Source organism: Malaclemys terrapin, chromosome 8 (genome assembly GCF_027887155.1).
Source record: "Malaclemys terrapin pileata isolate rMalTer1 chromosome 8, rMalTer1.hap1, whole genome shotgun sequence".
Taxonomy (NCBI): Eukaryota; Metazoa; Chordata; order Testudines; family Emydidae; genus Malaclemys; species Malaclemys terrapin.
Genome location: NC_071512.1, coordinates 65,853,994 through 65,873,863, shown reverse-complemented (window position 1 = coordinate 65,873,863; position 19,870 = coordinate 65,853,994). Strand labels below are relative to the sequence as shown.

Here is a 19,870-nt window from a genome sequence, read left to right as displayed (position 1 = left end):
GCTGAGGCTCTGGGAGAGGGGGGAGGTGGCATGGTAAGCCCCTCTGAGCCGGGCACCCCCCGGCCCCCAGCACCCTTCCCCCCCCCGGCCCCCAGCTCTGAGTCCAGCCCCTCTGAGCTTGGCAGCCCCTGACCTAAAGCCCAGCTCCCCACCCAGCCCTGGGCAATAGTAGTGCCACCCCCAGGCAGCAACAGCCCATTGGCACCAACCATAACCCAGCAACAGCCCATTATGTAATTGCAAATGTATACATACCATTAAAGCATTTAATGTTTTTAAATATATTTTGTGTATTTTCAAATTATTAAAAATTTTTGAATGTATTTCACTGGTTATTTTTTACATTTCCAAATACATGTTCCTAGAGTACTGCAACTTTTTTTATGGAAGGGGCCCCCAAAATTGCTTTGCACCAGGCCCCCTGAATCCTCTGGGCAGCCCTGTGGAAAGGGGATGGAGAGAGGGAAAGAAAGATTGAATCAAGCATTTGAAAAAAGTCTGAAAGAAACTCAGCAGAGGAGAAAGTGAGAGAGAATGGGCTGTGAAGGCAGAAGAAAAGGATCCTGAAAAGCAAATGCAAAGGCCGAAGAGCATTGCCTGCCACGCTCGGCAGATAAATCCAGTCCAGGGGATCTCAGTCTGAAGTTTTGAAACATTCTGTGCCTGAAGATATAATATACCTGGTTTTATTTGATTAGCAAAATACATGGTGTAGCATTCTGAGCACATCCAGTTTAAGTTGCTTTAAGAGGAAAGTTATTTAAAATCTGTGAAGTAGGCTGATCTTTGTCAAATATTCTGTAGATTTTGTGTAATATGAAACTTCCTGAATCCTTCCATCTCTAGCACACTAGCTAAACCTGATGCGGTAACTCATAAAGCAGCAGCACTCAGCAGAGAACTTGATCTGACTTTGTTATGAAAATGTGAGTAAACAGTAAGATAGATATCTTGGAACATAAAATAAAGTTGCTCTGCATGTCAAAATAAAAAAAGATGTCTTTAATAGAGCTTACCCATGTACTCAGCAGGGCAGATGCAGTCATACTTGCCTATCTGGTTCAGGCATGTAGCCCCATTCAAGCAGGGGTCTGAATCACATTCATTCACTTCCAGGTCACAGTGCTTGCCTTGATAGCCTGGGACACAGTAGCAGGAGTACCCGTCAATTCCTTCCCTGCACAATGCTCCATTGTGGCATGGATTAGAAATGCACACATTGAAGTAGGTCTCACACAGCATGCCCGTGTATCCTGCACTACAAACACAGGTAGGGCCAGCTATGCCATTCTGACAAGTGCCTCCATGTCTACAAGGGTTTGTGTCACAGAGGCTGATGACAGTTTCACAGGTAGTTCCACTGTACCCAGTGTGGCATTCACAAGTAAAGCTGAGGTTTCCTGCAGTGCTTAAACAGGTAGCATTTTGAAGACAAGGGTTTGAGGCGCAAGGATCATCAGTTTTATTGCAGTCTTCCCCCAAAATATCAAGTCTGTCTGCACAGCGGCAGGAATCGTCCTTAGCAGCAGCATCACATGTAGAGTTCTTTTGGCAAGAGTTTGACAGGCACCTGGAATCATTTCTTATGCTAAGTGATCCTAAGAAGGAAACACAAAAATTACTGAGAAACTTCCAGAGCAGTTTAAATGAATAAGAAAGAACTACAAACCTTAGTATAATGTTTTAAACTAGACCTCTCTCCTGTAATTTTTCACTGTTGAAAAGAAAACAGAGTTGGGGGAGGATGTGGCAATGAATTCTTTAATACAAAAAAAAAGTACTACTGCATGAACAGAGTATAATTTCCTATTACCTATCCCTTCCAGAGACCATTGGCAGCAGCAGCATCAACATTTGCAAACTCACCGCCTAATACCAATAACAAAATGCTGACCCAACCATCACTGAACATTAGTACAGTCAGTCAGTGGTTTGGAATGCATGTGATGTGGAAGACTGGATCCTAAATTGATTTTATTAGGAAGGATAATAGTCTTACATGTAAAAAGCAACAGAGGGTCCTGTGTCACCTTTAAGACTAACAGAAGTATTGGAGCATAAGCTTTTGTGGGTGAATGCTCACTTCATCAGACGCTTCTGATGAAGTAGGCATTCACCCACGAGAGCTTATGCTCCAATACTTCTGTTAGTCTTAAAGGTGCCCCAAGACCCTCTGTTGCTTTTTACAGATTCAGACTAACACGACTACCCCTCTGAGTCTTACATGTATACAGCATCTTTCATAAGAACAGCCATACTGGGTCAGACCAAAGGTTCATTTAGTCCACTATCTGGTCTTCCAACAGTGGCCAATGCCAGGTGCTTTAGAGGGAGGGAACAGAACCGGTAATCAAGTGATCCATCCCCCTGTCACCCATCTCAAAGGATCCCAACGTGTTTTAATAAACTGATACCTTCATCCATCACTGGATGCAGCCACTTATGGGGGAGAAGGGAGACATGGCAATTATTTAACTGAGCACAGCATCAGTTCAGGGCAACAAGTGAAGAATACTTTATCCAACTGACAGGTTTCAGAGTAGCAGCCGTGTTAGTCTGTATCCTCAAAAAGAACAGGAGTACTTGTGGCACCTTAGAGACTAACAAATTTATTAGAGCATAAGCTTTCGTGGGCTACAGCCTAGATCAATCCACACAAGCGGTCCATTTCCTGGACGCTACTGTGCTAATAAGTGATGGTCACATAAATACCACCCTATACCGGAAACCTACTGACCGCTATACGTACCTACATGCCTCCAGCTTCCATCCAGGACACACCACACGATCCATTGTTTACAGCCAAGCTCTAAGATATAACCGCATTTGCTCCAATCCCTCAGACAGAGACAAGCACCTACAAGATCTCTATCAAGCATTCTTAAAACTACACTGCCCACCTGCTTAAGTGAAAAAACAGATTGACAGAGCCAGACGAGTACCCAGAAGTCACCTCCTACAAGACAGGCCCAATAAAGAAAATAACAGAACACCACTAGCTGTCACCTTCAGCCCCCTACTAAAACCTCTCCAGCGCATCATCAAAGATCTACAACCTATCCTGAAAGATGATCCCTCGCTCTCACAGATCTTGGGAGACAGACCTGTCCTCACTTACAGACAACCCCCCAACCTAAAGCAAATACTCACCAGCAACCACACATCACTGAACAAAAACACTGACCCAGGAACCTATCCTTGCAACAAAGCCCGATGCCAACTCTGTCCACATATCTATTCAAGTGACATCATCATAGGACCTAATCACATCAGCCATACCATCAGAGGCTCGTTCACCTGCACATCTACCAATGTGATATATGCCATCATGTGCCAGCAATGCCCTTCTGCCATGTACGTTGGCCAAACCGGACAGTCTCTATGCAAAAGAATTAATGGACACAAATCTGACATCAGGAATCCTAATACTCAAAAACCAGTGGGAGAACACTTTAACCTGTCTGGTCATTCAATGACAGACCTGCGGGTGGCTATTTTACAACAGAAAAACTTCAAAAACAGACTCCAACAAGAGACTGCTGAGCTGGAATTGATATGCAAACTAGATACAATCAATTTAGGATTGAATAAGGACAGGGAATGGCTGAGCCATTACAAACATTGAATCTATCTCCCCTTGTAAGTATTCTCACACTTCTTATCAAACTGTCTGTACTGGGCTATCTTGATTATCACTTCAAAAGTTTTTTTTTCTCTTACTTAATTGGCCTCTCAGAGTTGGTAAGACAACTCCCACCTGTTCATGCTCTCTGTATGTGTGTATATATATCTCCTCAATATATGTTCCATTCTATATGCATCCGAAGAAGTGGGCTGTAGCCCACGAAAACTTATGCTCTAATAAATTTGTTAGTCTCTAAGGTGCCACAAGTACTCCTGTTCTTTATCCAACTGAAACAGCACAAAGAATTTAGGGAAACAGAAATTTAGCTGAATTACCTGGGTTAATACGCTCTTCTTACAGAGTGCTGTGTGATCTTTCTTGCTCATTAATAGTCAGGACTTAAACACCCCTGTCTTTCAGAGTGAAACCGCTCATTGTCCCTATCATCACAAGGCATTACTTCAGGACCAATTCAGAGGAAAGAATACCACCCAGGGAATCGTCAGCACCACTTCCTGCAGCACCTTGGAGTTCTCTCATTCAGGTCTGACCTGACTCACCCTCAGCTTAGTTTGTAAGGTCTGAGAGGATCAATGAAGAGATGTTAACAGAGATGATCCTGTTGCTGCAGGATGTCTGTTACCCCTGGCCTTGGTTCAGCAAAACATTTAAGTACATGTTTAAGTTCATCCCTAGCCAGCAAAGCCTGTCCCTAGGTGCTTTGTTGAACAGGGATGGACTCCTGATTCAGGGCCTGAGGAAGCAATTCTGTGATTGCCTCCTACTAAGCCAGTAAGCAATCCTAACATAGACTTTAGACAATAATGGATCAAATGTCACAGCCGATCATAACCAATGAGTGGAAATGAGGAGGAGGGGTGGTTAGTTATTGACACACACACAGCCCATGAAAGAAAATAGAAGATGTAGAAATAATGTTAAAAGCTTAAAACATGTATAATGTTTAAACTGTTACTAGATCACAATTTTATCCAATGCAACTTTTTTTTGTAACCAATTGCCATCATGTTGTGAACAAATACTGTAATGTCTAGTGAACATTTGAGTAGAACAGAACTTCTTCAGTGATGACAATATAGTACCCCTGGAATTGTCGAGCATTCTGGAGTCAGAATAAAAGCAGTAAAGCTGTTTAAATAAAAAAAGTATACTACTGGAGGGGAAAATCCATGTCTATTCAACAGAAAAAAAGATGCTGTCACATCTTGGCTGAGAAGCTACTAAATAAAGCTGAATGGACCCTTCAGAAAGAGGCTAGTCAGTCAAAAGACAAAAAAGATTCATGTGTGCTGGAGAATGCATATTATATTAAACAATCTGTGTTGCAGTCCTGGTCTGAACACATCATATTAGTCTTTTTTCCTTTCAATTTTTGCTCTGGATCCCTGTTTTAGAAGTAGGCAGTATACATTTGTTGTAGTGTAACTGCTTGATAATGAATGGTGGAATGTTATCTTTAATATGCTGTTCCTTGTATGTGGGTGAGCTGTCCCTTTAAAGGGAATTCAGGCTCAGCTATTACCTGTCTCTAATTTCTTCCTGGGTCTTGGGACTGACAGTCCAGAGAGCAGGTGACCAAGAGGCAGGCCATCTAGGATATATGAGGCAGCCTGGGTGGGGGGAGGGAGGATTGATGGTATTGGTAGGAGAAGCAATGAGCTGGGAGGCTCATCAATAACTGGGCTGTGGAGACAGATCAGTGATAGTTAGCTCACTGCTGAGAGATTCCTGGGGTAGAATAATGGCAGGCTGGGGAAACGCACCAAGAGCCAGAGGAGTTCCTTGTAGAAAGGGAGCCAAGAACAGAGCCTGTGAGGGAACTGGCTATGAAGACCTGAGGAAGGGATTGGCAGTATAGGAAGTGGCCTAGGGGAAGTGAGGCAGTGTGGGGTGTTAGTGAATGAGACAGCCACTTCACTCTCAGGGTCCCTAGACTGGAACTGAGGGAAAGAGAGAGCTGAGGTTCCCTGACACCTCAGCTGTCCCACCTGCAAAGTGTGAGTGACACACTCAGTCCAGAGAGAGATCTGCCACTGATGGGGAACCTCTTCACTGAGATGGAAGGAGTAGAGCTGTTCATCTGGGGAGACTAAAAGACCAATGAGGCCAGTCACAGAAGACAAAAGGGCTTGTACAGTGTTTTTTTTTTTGTTTGGTTGTTTGAGGGAGGATACAGGTGGCCTTATTTAGTTTGGACTCCCTGATTTTGTCCTGCAAAGAGTGGACTTTTGCTGTGGCCAGAGGGACAAAGCCTCAGATAATCTTACCAGAAAAGCACTCCTATAATAGGAACTGTGACAGAGTGACACATCTGGAGATCAGAGAAGTGAGCTGTGCCTCCTCATGTGGTTTCTTCTTTGAGATGTGCAGAGGAGCTCTGGATATTTGTGAAAATAAGATATACCAATTTGGAGGGTGGGTCCCACATACCCAGGGATGGATATATTTACTGACTCAAAGGCCTAATTATTGTCTGATGAAACAAGTAGCCTGTACGTGCATATTACATTACAGTTCTCAATACCATATTAACAATGATTCCATGATTGGACCCAAACCAGTAGTGGCCTTTAAGGTATCCTGCAAATGAAAAACATGTGTTTTATGCCTTTTTGTTTCTTTATTATGATATATAAAGAAGACCTGAAAAGGGTTTTGCTTTTGCTTCTTCATATGTGGCTAGGGGGAAAAAAAAAAAGTTTCCTCCCCTCCCACTGTCTACTGCCTAGAATAGAATCTGAGATGGGAAGGAATTTTTTATGGAGGCATTGGTTATGACACCATAGTTAAGGTTGACTTTTGCACTTAAAGAAGGATTTCAGCCTCCCAGTTATGAAGGGGGGGGGGGGGGATAGAGAGGGAAGCAGATCCTCCCAAACTTACTTGAGTATAGAATTCATTATCTGAGAATTTACAAGTAAACCTGATAATTAGTTTGTTAGAATTAATGAAGCTAGGTTCTTTAAGAAAACTAGCACCTATGTTAGGCACTTCTGAGGACCATATGATCTTAATAACACAATAATGCATTCTTCAAACTGTTTATAAAGTTACATTAATTGGAATTGTATGGTTAGGATATATCTGAAGAAAGTAGGCTGTTTAAGTAATTAGCAATTGTATCTAGCTATAACTATACAGCCTACAAGGGGGGTAGGTCAACAACTCAGCTGGGGAGATTCTCAGGGGGATGCTTCTGTCTGGTTTATGTCAGAGCAACATAAAGGTCCCTTAGGACCACAAAGAACTGGGCACTTTCTCTCTCATGTGCTTTGGATTTTATCTGTATAGTCCTGCCATCGTTGCTTAGGATGGGTCCTTCCCTTCAGATGGATTTGCAGACCAGGATCAAGAATTTGCATTAACAGCATAGGCAGACTGGAGCTCCTGGAAGAATCTATGCACACTGGTCTGTTGATGGCAGCCTCTCATGTTAAGAAGGTAGGCAGCTGGATTCTTACCAAGCTGTAGCATCTGCACTGCTACCATCTTCCTGTAGCTCTCCTTGGGGCAGCACAGCTCTGCATTTCCGCCCCCTCCCCCCGCTTGTGGTTCTTTCCGCAGTGTGTAGTCCATGATCTGGCCCCTAGTGTATTGTTCAGACTGTATAATCGCACTTTATTCTTCCTTTCCAGTTTCAATTTGATACACAGCAATGTTCTCTCTCTATAAGCTAGATTGGCACCTTGCAATTTGCTCTGAATAAGGGGCATCATGTAGCCATGCTGCCCCAGTAGCACAGCAGGGACCAGGCTGTGACTCAAAGGGTGGGAATTTTGAAAGCACGTAAGCAACTTAGGAGCATACCTTTCATTAATTCTCAAGGCTCCTAAGTGAGTTAGGTGTTTTTTTGAAAACTTACCCTCTGAGTCACAATCTGGTCCTGGTTCCCCCCACACCCACCTTGTTCCATGCCACAGTCCTCTTTCTGTTGCAGGTTACTTCTCCCCCCCCACACACACACACAGCTCAGGTGTGCTGGTGAGTGCATATGGGATAAGAGAGAATAGGTTAAAGGGTCTACTTACTCCCCACCCACCTGTGCAGGATGTGACCTATGGTGTGAGTAGCCCATACCCAGGAGAAAGGGCACATGGGTGCATAGGATGGCTCAGGTTGAGTGCTAAATGGCAGCTATCAGGAGAAAAATGTCTCAATTTAACATAGTGGGAAAGGAGAATAGGGCAAGTGAAGAAACATTTAAATGTTCTTGGGAGCTAGATTTTGGCAGCTTTATATAGAGATAACCTTATGAGTCCTCACATGTTCCAAACTAAACTCTGCAGAGAATGAGCCTTTTGCATTCTCAACGAATTAAGATCACTTGAGCAGTGACCTGCTCTGACAGAGATTCTTAAAATTAATGTTTAACATTAGAAAAATTCAAACAAAGCACTGATCACTTTAGATTTAGACTGATTGACACATGAAGTAATTATCTGAGTCTCTTTAAAACATCACCACTTTAATCTAATTACTAGAGAAATTAGTGCCAAACCTTTTACCCCATGGTTAAGACATTTTGATGTAAGTGAGATGCTTGGCAGTACACTTCATAGAAGATGGAATATATTGGATTCTCTGAATTTTCTACACTAAATACTTTGCAGTAAAGCTTGCCACCTACTGGTTATCACCTGCACTACTAGAAATGGTGTAAATAGTCTAACATTAGTGAGATGTAGCTAGAAGAAACTAACCACATTTTAAGAGACTTTAGAAATAAAGGGGCCAGATCTTCACTCAGATAACTTTTCAATGGATTTACACCAGCTTAACAGGGTTGCACTTGTGTAATTGAGAGCATATGACCAATCAACACTGAAAAATGTATGATGGTCTCTCTTCTTAGAGATTTCTGTCTCAGTGGCCAGAATCCACCCTTGTGATGTTGCAAGACAATGTTATTTATGAGGCTGTGAATGCACAGCCATCTGCACCTGAGGGCCAAATTTGACCCTTCAAGGTTAAATCATCAGAACAATAACAAAGAGACTTGGTCCTGCTAGTGAAGGCAGGGGGCTGGACTCAATGACCTTTCAGGGTCCCTTCCAGTTCTGAGATAGATGTATCTCCATATATTTATATTTAATGAAGATTCTAGGGTGGGATTTTCAGAAGTGACTTGGCACAGTTCTATGGAATTTCAGTGGGATTTGTGCTCCTAGGTTACTCTTAATACTTTTGCTTTAGGGATCAGTTTCTTCTAACATCTGTCCTATTCAGAGCTAGAGGCTTCATGGGTTTGGGTTTTTTTTTAAACAAAAAAAAATCATAATTTTAAAAGAATAAAATTAACAGACACAAGAGTAAATGATTCCCTCGGTTCTGATTCTATTCAGGTCTTCTTTAACAGTTCTTATCTTTCCCAAATAAATGACTTCAGCTCAAAGGGGAACAACCTCTGCCCCCTAATAAGTTGAATTACACATCCACCTTTTTCATAGATCACATGCTGGTTTCTTCCTTAACCTTCACCCAGCATCCCCTATGATTACTCATATATTGATAGACTCCTCTGAACCCAGGTTGCTTTGTCCCCTAATCAACTGGGCTCCAATCCCAGCACTGACTCACTTGTCCAGGTGTGCATTGCACAATGCAACCTGCACTCCCAGTAGACACACAGCTGTTAGTAACAGGCAAGGTCACTATGCAAAGCTGACTCTATCTAGTAGCTCCCAGATTAAGTCAGATAGGTATGACTTTTGCTCATAGAGAAGAAGGTGGATATGATTTGATTCCAGTTAGTCTCAGAATCTTTGCAAGGCTGGGGTTCAGCCCTTTCTGCAGCCCTACCTTGCCCAGGGGGACTTATTAATATACTGGCAAAAAATAGTATCTTTGGTCACTGTCACCATATGATAGGTGGATGGAGACTTACCAGCATATAGAAGCACTAACCAGTTGCCTGAAGTTGCTTCCCTCTGACCCTTAGGCTCTTGTGCTTTGTCCAGATCCATGCCTAAGATTTGCCAATCTAGGGAATCAGGACAAAAGTTGCAGCTCTGAGAGCACACTGTTATGCTCCTGGTTCTGCCTAGTGACTAACATTGTTTTGCTAAAATGACTGTTTGCTGGAGACAGGCTGTTGAGATTGGGCTATTAGCATTTAAAATATACTAAAACCTGTTTATACAATGCTTTTCATCCCCGTCTTTCACAGTGCTTTATGAAAGGTGGTATGTATCGTTATCCCCATTTTATAGAAAGGCACTGAGAATAAATGACTTGCCCAAAGCAGCAGGCTGAGTCAGTTGCAGAGTTGGGTTTAGAGCCCAGGTCAGGAGACTTGTCTTTGTGCTTAGATCACAGCAGCACTTCAGAATACTTTGCACTTCTATAGCACCTTCCACTGAGGAACTCAACACTCAGTAAATATAAATCACTTACTGGTAAGATGATTAGGTAAGAGCTTTTTCTTTTTCTTTTTTAAAAAGCCCTACAAGTGTAGGTAATAGAGAAGGAAAACACACCCTTTGGCCTGCAGAACTCTGCTGGGTTGTTTCTGATACATATACACAATCCCAAATAAATCCTTCAGCAAAGACTTGTTCTTTCTGGATACATCTCCATTATGTAGCTAAATACTGTAATGAATGGCAGGAGTTTTTACCAAATTTTAGTCACTAAAAGCCTAGTTCACCACATTCAGGTGAACTATTGTCAGGTGGACTGTGCTAACTAGTTCATCATGGCCTGCAGATGCTTGTTGTTAGCAAACCCATTCCTCAGTAAGGTCTGCCTCTTTTTTTTTCCCTTTTCTTTTCCCCTCTCTCTCCTGGAGAAGGGCCTGATCTTCACTGGAGCTTTCAGCACTAACAGCTGTAGGGTCCTCATGTAATCTACAGACATTTTTTGACCTTCTCAAAGCAGTTGGTATATTTCCTAGGAGAAGAACTCCCCTGCAGAAGACTAGATTCTGGATACTCTTTAAAGTCATCAGCACTGACAAGCGCATGGTGCTTGGCAGGGGACTTAATTGGCTGCAAATTCCCCTTTATTGAACACATAGCTAGTGATTCACTTGTCTGCTAAATTAAAATCAGGAAGGTTAAATTCTTGTGACTCTCTCACACACACATTTAAGTAACAACCACACACACACACGCAAGGGAGATCAAAGTGAAGACTGGCATTCTGTGCTTGCCCAGATCTTTTGTTTCATGTTGAGCAGATCCAGCTGTGCATCACTATGCATAGTTCATCTGAGGGGAGCTCCATCCCCTAGTGTTGCCTAACACATTGTCAAAGGCTTGAATGTTTAGCCTTATACCTGCCACTGAATTGCTAACATGTACTACTGTTCTTTGTCCTGCTGCAGCACACATGCTGGACCATTAGTTCATAGCTGAGACTTTCAATTTTAAGTGCCTTTAGCTATAACTATTTAATTCCTTAATTATTAATCAAGTGGTATTGAGCAGGGATTATATTGGAGTAGGAGAAATTGAGTGCTGCTTCACTCAAGTTCAACCCACAGTCCCTGCATATATGGGTTGGGATTTTTTGCTAATATGATCAGCAGCAGAATAGTTAACTATGTTGACATGTGGAAAGTCCTCATTAGCTTTCAGAGACAATTGATTGAGATGAACACAGCACCATTGGCATCTCTTAGAGCTACCATTTCAGTCTGTCAGGTGACTTAGCAAAAGTAGATGGCATTGGTTCACATTCAGAAGATTTCCTTCACAACCAGATAAGGCTAGCAGAGAAGTGCTGGTACAACAAACTCCTAAGTAACTGCTCTGTCCTGTCCCTGGGGTTTGGAGTCAGAACATTTGTTGTTCATTTCTTGTTTAAACAAATCTGTCACTGAGATTATAACACAAATTTGAGTTCCTGTCACTGAAATATCAAATTCTCTGGTTCTAGTAAGGTTTTGAGAGAATTAGCATTTAAGTGGATGGGTATGTCTACACTACAAAATTAGGTCGAATTTATAGAAGTTGGTTGTTTAGAAATTGTTTTTATAAGGTCGATTGTGTGTGTCCCCACACAAAATACTCTAAGTGTATTAAGTCGGTGGACTGCGTCCACAGTACTGAGGCTAGCGTCGACTTCCGGAGCGTTGCACTGTGGTAGCTATCCCACAGTTCCCACAGTCTCTGCCGCTCATTGGAATTCTGGGTTAAGATCCCAATGCCTGATGGGGCAAAAACAGTGTCGCGGGTGATTCTGGGTACATGTCGTCAGGCCCCACCCTTCCTCCCTCCCTGCCATGAAAGCAATGGCAGACAATCACGCCTTTTTCCAGCCCAGACGCCATAGCACTGGGATCATGGAGCCCACTCAGATCACCGCGGCAATTATGAGCACTTTAAACACCACGTGCATTATCCTGGAGTATATGCAGGACCAGAACCTGCCATGGCAAAACCAGGCGAGGAGGTGATGGCAGTGTGGCGACAATAGTGTTGAGGAAATAGACATGGACATAGACCTCTCACGAAGTATGGGCCCCAGCAATGTGCAAATCATGGTGTTAATGGGGCAGGTTCATGCCGTGGAATGCCAATTCTGGGCCAGGGAAATAAGCACAGACTGGTGGGACCGCATAGTGTTGCAGGTGTGGGACGATTCCCAGTGGCTGCAAAACTTTCGCATGTGTAAGGGCACTTTCATGGAACTTTGAGTTGCTTTCCCTTGCCCTGAAGCGCCAGAATACCAAGATGAGAGCAGCCCCCACAGTTGAGAAGAGAGTGGCGATAGCCCTGTGGAAGCTTGCAACACCAGACAGCTACCGGTCAATCGGGAATCAATTTGGAGTGGGTAAATCTACTGTGGAGGCTGCTGTGATCCAAGTAGCCAACGCAATCAAAAAGCTGCTGGTATCAAGGGTAGTGACTCTGGGAAACGTGCAGGTCATAGTGGATGGCTTTGCTTCAATGGAATTCCCTAACTGTGGTGGGGCAATAGACGGAACCCATATCCCTATCTTGGCACTAGAGCACCAAGCCAGCGAGTAGATAAACCGCAAGGGGTACTTTTCAATGCTGCTGCAAGCACTGGTGGAGCACAAGGGACGCTTCACTAACATCAACGTGGGATGGCCGGGAAAGGTATATGACACTCATGTCTTCAGGAATTCTGGTCTGTTTCAAAAGCTGCAGGAAGGGACTTTCTTCCCAGAGCAGAAAATAACCGTTGGGGATATTGAAATGCCTATAGTTATCCTTGGGGACCCAGCCTACCCCTTAATGCCATGGCTCATGAAGCCATACACAGGCAGCCTGGACAGTAGTCAGGACCTGTTCGACTACAAGCTGAGCAAGTGCAGAATGGTGGTAGAATGTGCATTTGGGCGTTTAAAAGGTCGCTGGCACAGTTTACTGACTCTGATAGACCTCAGCGAAACCAATATTCCCATTGTTATTACTGCTTGCTGTGCATGCCACAATATCTGTGAGAGTAAGGGGGAGACATTTATGGCGGGGTTGGAGGTTGAGGCAAATCGCCTGACTGCTGATTACGTGCAGCCAGACAGCAGGGTGGATAGAAGAGCACAGTAGGGCACGGTGCGCAGCAGAGAAGCTTTGAAAACCAGTTTCATGACTGGCCAGGCTACGGTGTGAAAGTTCTGTTTGTTTCTCCTTGATGAACCCCCTCCTCCCCCCCCCCCGGTTCACTCTACTTCCCTGTAAGCTAACCACCCACCCCTCCCCCCTTCGATCACCGCTTGCAGAGGCAATAAAGTCATTGTTATTTCACATTCATGCATTCTTTATTAAGTCATCACACAAATAGGGGGATAACTGCCAAGGTAGCCCGGGAGGGGTGGTGGAGGAGGGAAGGACAAGGACACACTGTACTTTAAAACTTATTGAAGGCCAGCCTTCTGTTGCTTGGGCAATCCTCTGGGGTGGAGTGGCTGGGGGGCCAGAGGCCCCCCCACCGCATTCTTGGGCATCTGGGTGAGGAGGCTATGGAACTTGGGGAGGAGGGCTGTTGGTTACACAGGGCTGTAGCGGCGCTCTGTGCTCCTGCTGCCTTTCCTGCAGCTCAACCATACGCTGGAGCATATCAGTTTGATGCTCTAGCAGCCGGAGCATCGACTCTTGCCTTCTGTCAGCAAGCTGATGCCACATATACTCTTCAGCCCACCACTTGCTCTCTTCAGCCTGGGATTCAGCCCGCCACCTCTCCTCACATTCATATTGTGTTTTTCTGCACTCTGACATTGCCTGCCTCCACGCATTCTGCTGTGTTCTGTCAGCGTGGGAGGACATCTGGAGCTCCGAGAACATGTCATCCCGAGTGCACCTTTTTTGCCTTCTAATCTTCACTAGCCTCTGTGAAGGCGAAACATTTGCAGCTGGTGGAGGAGAAGGGAGAGGTGGCAGTTAAAAAGACATTTTAGAGAACAATGGGTACACTCTTTCACATTCAATCTTGCTGTTCACATTACACAGCACGTGCTTTCATTTCAAGGTCGCATTTTTCCTCTTATATTGAGGGCCTGCTGGTTTGGTGTGAGAGATCACTCACGCAGTGCCAGGCAACAGAATTCGGCTTGAAGGCAGCCATGGTAAGCCACAGTCTTTTGGCTTCTTTTATGTGGGAATGGTTTCAAACAGGAGCACCCTCATTTCCCATACCAAGCGGCCATTGGGTTGGCCATTTAAAATGGGTTTGCAATTTAAAAGGAGGGGCTGCGGTTTCCAGGTTAACATGCAGCACAAACCCAACTAACCCCCGCCCCTCCCCACCCCAATTCTCTGGGATGATCACTTCACCCCTCCCCCCCACTGCGTGGCTAATAGCGGGGAACATTTCTGTTCAGCTGAGCAGGAACGGGCACCTCTGAATGTCCCCTTAATAAAATCGCCCTATTTCAACCAGGTGACCATGAATGATATCACTCTCCTGAGGATTAGAAAGAGAGATAAGGAATGGATGTTGTCTGCATGCCAGCAAACACCGGGACCATACGCTGCCATGCTTTGTTATGCAATGATTCCAGACTACGTGCTACTGGCCTGGCGTGGTAAAGTGTCCTACCATGGAGGACGGAATAAGGCTGCCCTCCCCAGAAACCTTTTGCAAAGGCTTTGGGAGTACATCAAGGAGAGCTTTCTGGAGATGTCCCTGGAGGATTTCCGCTCCATCCCCATACACGTTAACAGACTTTTCCAGTAGCTGTACTGGCCGCGAATGCCAGGACAAGTTAATCATTAAACACGCTTGCTTTTAAACCATGTGTAATATTTACAAAGGTACACTCACCAGAGGTGCCTTGTGTGCCCTCAGAGTCTGGGAGCATGCCTTGGGTGGGTTCGGGGGTTACTGGTTCCAGGTCCAGGATGAAAAACGTATCCTGGCTGTTGGGGAAACCAGTTTCTCCGCTTCCTTGCTGTGAGCTATCTTCAATGTCTTCATCATCATCTTCCTCGTCCCCAAAACCCGCTTCCATGTTTCGTGATTCTCCATTGACAGAGTCAAAGCACAGGGTTGGGGTAGTGGTGGCTGCATCCCCTAGCATGGCATGCAGCTCAGCGTAGAAGCGGCATGTCTGCGGCTCTGCCCTGGACCTTCTGTTTGCCTCTCTGGTTTTGTGGTAGGCTTGCCTTAGCTCCTTAATTTTCACGCGGCACTGCTGTGCCTCCCTGTTATGGCCTCTGTCCTTCATGCTCTTTGAGACTTTTTCTAATGTTTTGGCATTTTGTTTACTGCAACAGAGTTCAGCTAGCACTGATTCATCTCCCCATACGAGCAGATCCCGTACCTCCTGTTCGGTCCATGCTGGAGCTCTTTTGTGATCCTGGGACTCCATCATGGTTACCTGTGCTGATGAGCTCTGCGTGTTCACCTGTGCTCTCCACCACACTGGGCAAACAGGAAATTCAAATTTTGTGGCCCTTTTCCTGTCTACCTGGCCAGTGCATCTGAGTTGAGAGTGCTGTCCAGAGCGTTCACAATGGAGCACTCTGGGATAGCTCCCGGAGGCCAATACCATCCAATTGCGTCCACACTACCCCAAATCTGACCCAGAAAGGCCGGTTTCAGTGCTAATCCCCTCGTCGGAGGTGGATTAAAGAAATCGATTTAAAGAGCCCTTTAAGTCGGAAAAAAGGGCTTTGTCATGTGGACGGGTCCAGGCTTAAATCGAGGTAATGCTGCTATATTCAACCTAAAATCATAGTGTAGACCAGGCTGATGTGTCTGCATTGCTCAAAGTGCTTAGCTATGGTACACCTAGACATCTCAGTTTACCTACAATGTACCAGTGAAAAGATGTGGTTCATAAATATGCCATGACTCCCTGGAAAAGACAGCCCTAAAAGGCTCTGACTGTGCATATGCATTAAATCTTGGGATGGCACTGGTTGATACTTAAGGAAGCACCCGTGAACATGAGAACACAGATGCATAATACGGAGAACAGAGAGAGAGGGATTGAGTTGTCTCAGACATCTTTATCATGAATTTGAAGGAAGGGATGTTATGATTGGATCAGCACATGGGGTGGGGAAGCATGCCAAGGGAATAGATACAACACAAATAAAGCCATAGGAACGTGTACTGATGGAATGAAATACCTCAAGAGATACAAGACACCACCAACACAACTTCATCCACTAGCATTGTCTGGGGTCCAACCTCTACCTTCCCTCAGTCCCGCTCAAGTTCTCCTAATTAATATAGCTCTCACAACTACTATTCTCTCCATCGTGCTCTCTCCCATTTCTATCTGTGTCCCATTCCTCCTTTCCCAGCTATGTTCCATCATTTAATACAATGAACAGTTTAATTACATTGCCGCTCTGTTTCTTCTGAAGACCAGACCAGCACTCAGGCACCTGATGAGAGCCATAGAAATGCCATCCCTTCTTCCCCATACTTCAGCCATTCCCTAAGACCTGACTTTCTTGGTCCAGATCCTGTGCACAATTTAGATTTAATACCTGATGTTTACTTATTTCCAAAATGAAACTAAGTACTGTACTTTAGAAGGTCTAAACATGCTTCTGTCAAACAAGCCAGCACATGCCCGTGAGCCCTAGGAAGATACTAACAGTGTGGTCATAAAAGAGTTAAGATTAAGGGTCTCTTGAATGTGTTTACTTCAGTTGGGTTTCCAAAGCATCCTATCATGTTGTTATAGAAACCACTTGCAGGTTTAAATCTTGAATCAAGATTATTGCCATAGTAACCAGCACCACCAAAAAAAAAGTCAGTTATTCAAAACATTCAATTTCCATAGAAAAGGCTAATTTTGTTTTCAAATGTACTTGTATCGGCAGAAACAAAGAAACTAAATTAACAACATATTTACTGCAGCAGAAGCACTATGCAAGGCATATTAGCGTATCAGTAACTACTGAAAAGTATTATAATTTGAAAATGTTGTTTAGGAAACACTTGAAGATCAAAGACATTTGTGATTCAAATTACAGAATTGGCTATTAAATGGGTGCCTTCATTTCATTAATCTTCCATGAGCCCTGAAAGCACATGCTAATGTGACACTGCTCCCTGAAAATGAAGGCTGTTACTGTTTTCCATTGTTTTCTTTTGCTACCGTTTTATCTTTGTGCAATCCCAGCCTACCTCTTCCTATGAACACCTTACAACAGCAGCAGCTACCGATTATACTAAACACACTGACAATATGACAGGTGTTCCTACAAAACAACCACACACTGATTACCTATCAAGTCACAATGTGGTGTGTTTGCTCAAAGGCACTAAGTTGGCATCACACACCCTCAGTTGCTTCCCTTCCCCATTAAGGAGCACAGGAGGCAATGGTGCTGCTCATTAACTCATGGAGTATCTTGCAAGCTAGTGCACAATAACACAAACCTCCTAAGTGTCACTGCTTTCTTCTGGCACTTCCTCTTCCGCTTCCATTTTTTGCTTACATTTGTTTTGCACCAGTGGGCTCAAGAGAGCTTTTAAAGCATGGTAGAAGGCAGTTGGTGTCTTGCTGCTGCCACATACCTTTTGCCAGGGTGTAATTAGTGCTCCCAGCTGTGCTGGCTGCTGGGCAGGGAGAAGCAATGCCATGTAGGGCTGGGGGATGTTGTTCAGATGAAACTAGTTTCATCAAACAGATTCAGTTCAACTAAAACATTTCATGAATTCCCATCAGATTTGCTAAATTGTTTTGATCTAAAAACAAAACAAAAACATCCAGTGGTTTGGTTTTGACCTTTGTTTCCTTTAAAAATATAAATAAAAATTGGGTAATCTATGTTGCACATTTGTAGAGCAATAATATAAATATACATTCTCGGCTTTCAAGGCTTGATTAGAGTGTAGATAGGAATCTAGTTCTGTATTGAGATATTTTAACACTCCACGGGGCCCCGGCCCCGCCCCTTCCCAGCCCCGCTCCAACTCCGCCCCCTCTCCTGAACGCTCCGCCCCCTGCTCCTCCCCCTCCCCTGCTTCCCACGAATCAAATGTTCGCGGGAAGCCTGAAACAGGCAGGCAGGCAGCAGGTAAGCTGGGGCAGAGGCGGGGGGCGCCGTGAGGAGGCGCGGCCCAGTCCGGCCCCCCGGGCTGAGCGGCTCCCTCTGGCAGCCGGCCCCGGCCAAGAGGCTCTGGCCCCAGCGTCTCTGGCCCAGCTCGGCTCGGACCCTGGGGCACGAGTCCCGGTTCCAGCTGAATGCGCCGGCCCCGGCTGAGCGGCCCCGGCAGCTCCAGCCGCAGCCCCGGTCCCGGCAGCTCCAGCCTGGCTCGGCTCCAGCCCCAGCCCTGGCCAAGCGGCGCCGGCTGGCGGCCGAGCACCCCCAGCCCCGGTCCCAGCAGCTCCGACTCGGCTCGGGCCCTGGTTCTGGTTCCGGTTCCGGTCGAGCGGCCCCGGCCCTGGCCAAGCGGCACTGGCTGGTGGCCGAGCACCGCCGGCCCCAGCGGCTCTGGCTCTGGCCCTGGCCCCAGCAGCTCCAGCCCAGACCCAAGCCCTACAACCCCTCCCTATTTTCCCAGACATGTCCAGCTTTTTGGAATTTCCTCCTGGACGGGGATTTGAGGACCAAAAAGCTGGACACGACCGGGAAAATCCAGATGTATGGTAACCCTAATTGAGACCTTTTAACCTAGTTCCCCAGTTAAGATCTTATTAATTTAATTAAAGTAAACGGTTCTGTTTTAAGCACAAGATAACAGAGCATGAGATTCTTGCAGGGTGGAGTTGTTAATAAATAGGTAGTTCAGGGGTCAGCAACCTTTCAGAAGTGGTGTGCCAAGTCTTCATTTATTCACTCTAATTTAAGGTTTCGCGTGCCATTTTTAGAAGGTCTCTTTCTATAAGTCTATAATATATAACTAAACTATTGTTGTATGTAAAGTAAATAAGGTTTTTAAAATACTTAAGAAGCTTAATTTAAAATTAAATTAAAATGCAGAGCCCCTGGACCGGTGGCCAGGACTCAGGCAGTGTGAGTGCCATTGAAAATCAGCTCGCGTGCTGCCTTCGGCACGCGTGCCATAGGTTACCTACCCCTGAGGTAGTTGATCCCAACCTATAATCTATTATGCTGTGGATCTAAGGGGCAATGTCAAAGTGACTGATCTTTAAAATAGCTTGACCAAGGGATACGTTTAACAAAAAGTTTTGTTTTTTTTAAGGCATCATGAAAGAAAGATCGAAACTAATGTTTTGGGGTGTTCAAAATACAGTTTGGATCCAAATGTTGTCTTTCTGCTCACTTTGAAAACTGTAAAAATGCATCCTCAAGTCTCCTTGGCCTTTGGGTATGTATTCTACTGTATGGGTGGGACATTGCTTTATTAATTTTTCCAGCTTTCTGGGCTCCATTTTTGAAGTCTGAGAAAATACTTGAATGTCTTGTTTCAAACATTATAGATGTGAAGCCATGTGTTGATGTTGAGGAAGAGGCGAGGGGGGGGAAGTTGGGAGGGAAAGATTCAGAACACATTGGGGTCAATGACACAGCTAGTTATTGCATTGAGTTGAAAACTATTTTGTTCACTTTTCTTAAGAAAGCAAAATGGAGGCAGGATCAGGCTCAACTTTTTGTAACTAATGCCCTGATTTTTGTAGAATAGCAACTGATATATAAAGCCACCAGGGTGCAGGCTGTCCCTGCAGGCTCACTGAATACATTGTCCTTTTCTGACACAATTTCAGTTTTATTCTAAACAAACATCTTCTCCATGTCAAAGCCAGGCTGCTGCTTCTCCTGTCTCTTCCATCCTTTTTAAAATGTTCAGCCCTGTGGCTGAATTGCATTATTTTTTTTCTGGAAATTT

At 44.7% G+C, this 19,870-nt stretch overlaps 1 protein-coding gene across 6 annotated transcripts in view; it reads right to left on the bottom strand.

The window, feature by feature from the left end:
* The window catches only part of CRB1 (crumbs cell polarity complex component 1), a 213,046-nt gene that overhangs the window by 148,404 nt on the left and 44,772 nt on the right, over positions 1-19,870 (bottom strand). For all 6 annotated transcript variants that reach the window (XM_054037261.1, XM_054037256.1, XM_054037257.1 and 3 more), the window contains exon 2: positions 1,017-1,598. In XM_054037261.1, coding sequence (XP_053893236.1) covers positions 1,017-1,598 — 582 coding nt within the window. The remainder of the gene's footprint in view (positions 1-1,016; positions 1,599-19,870) is intronic.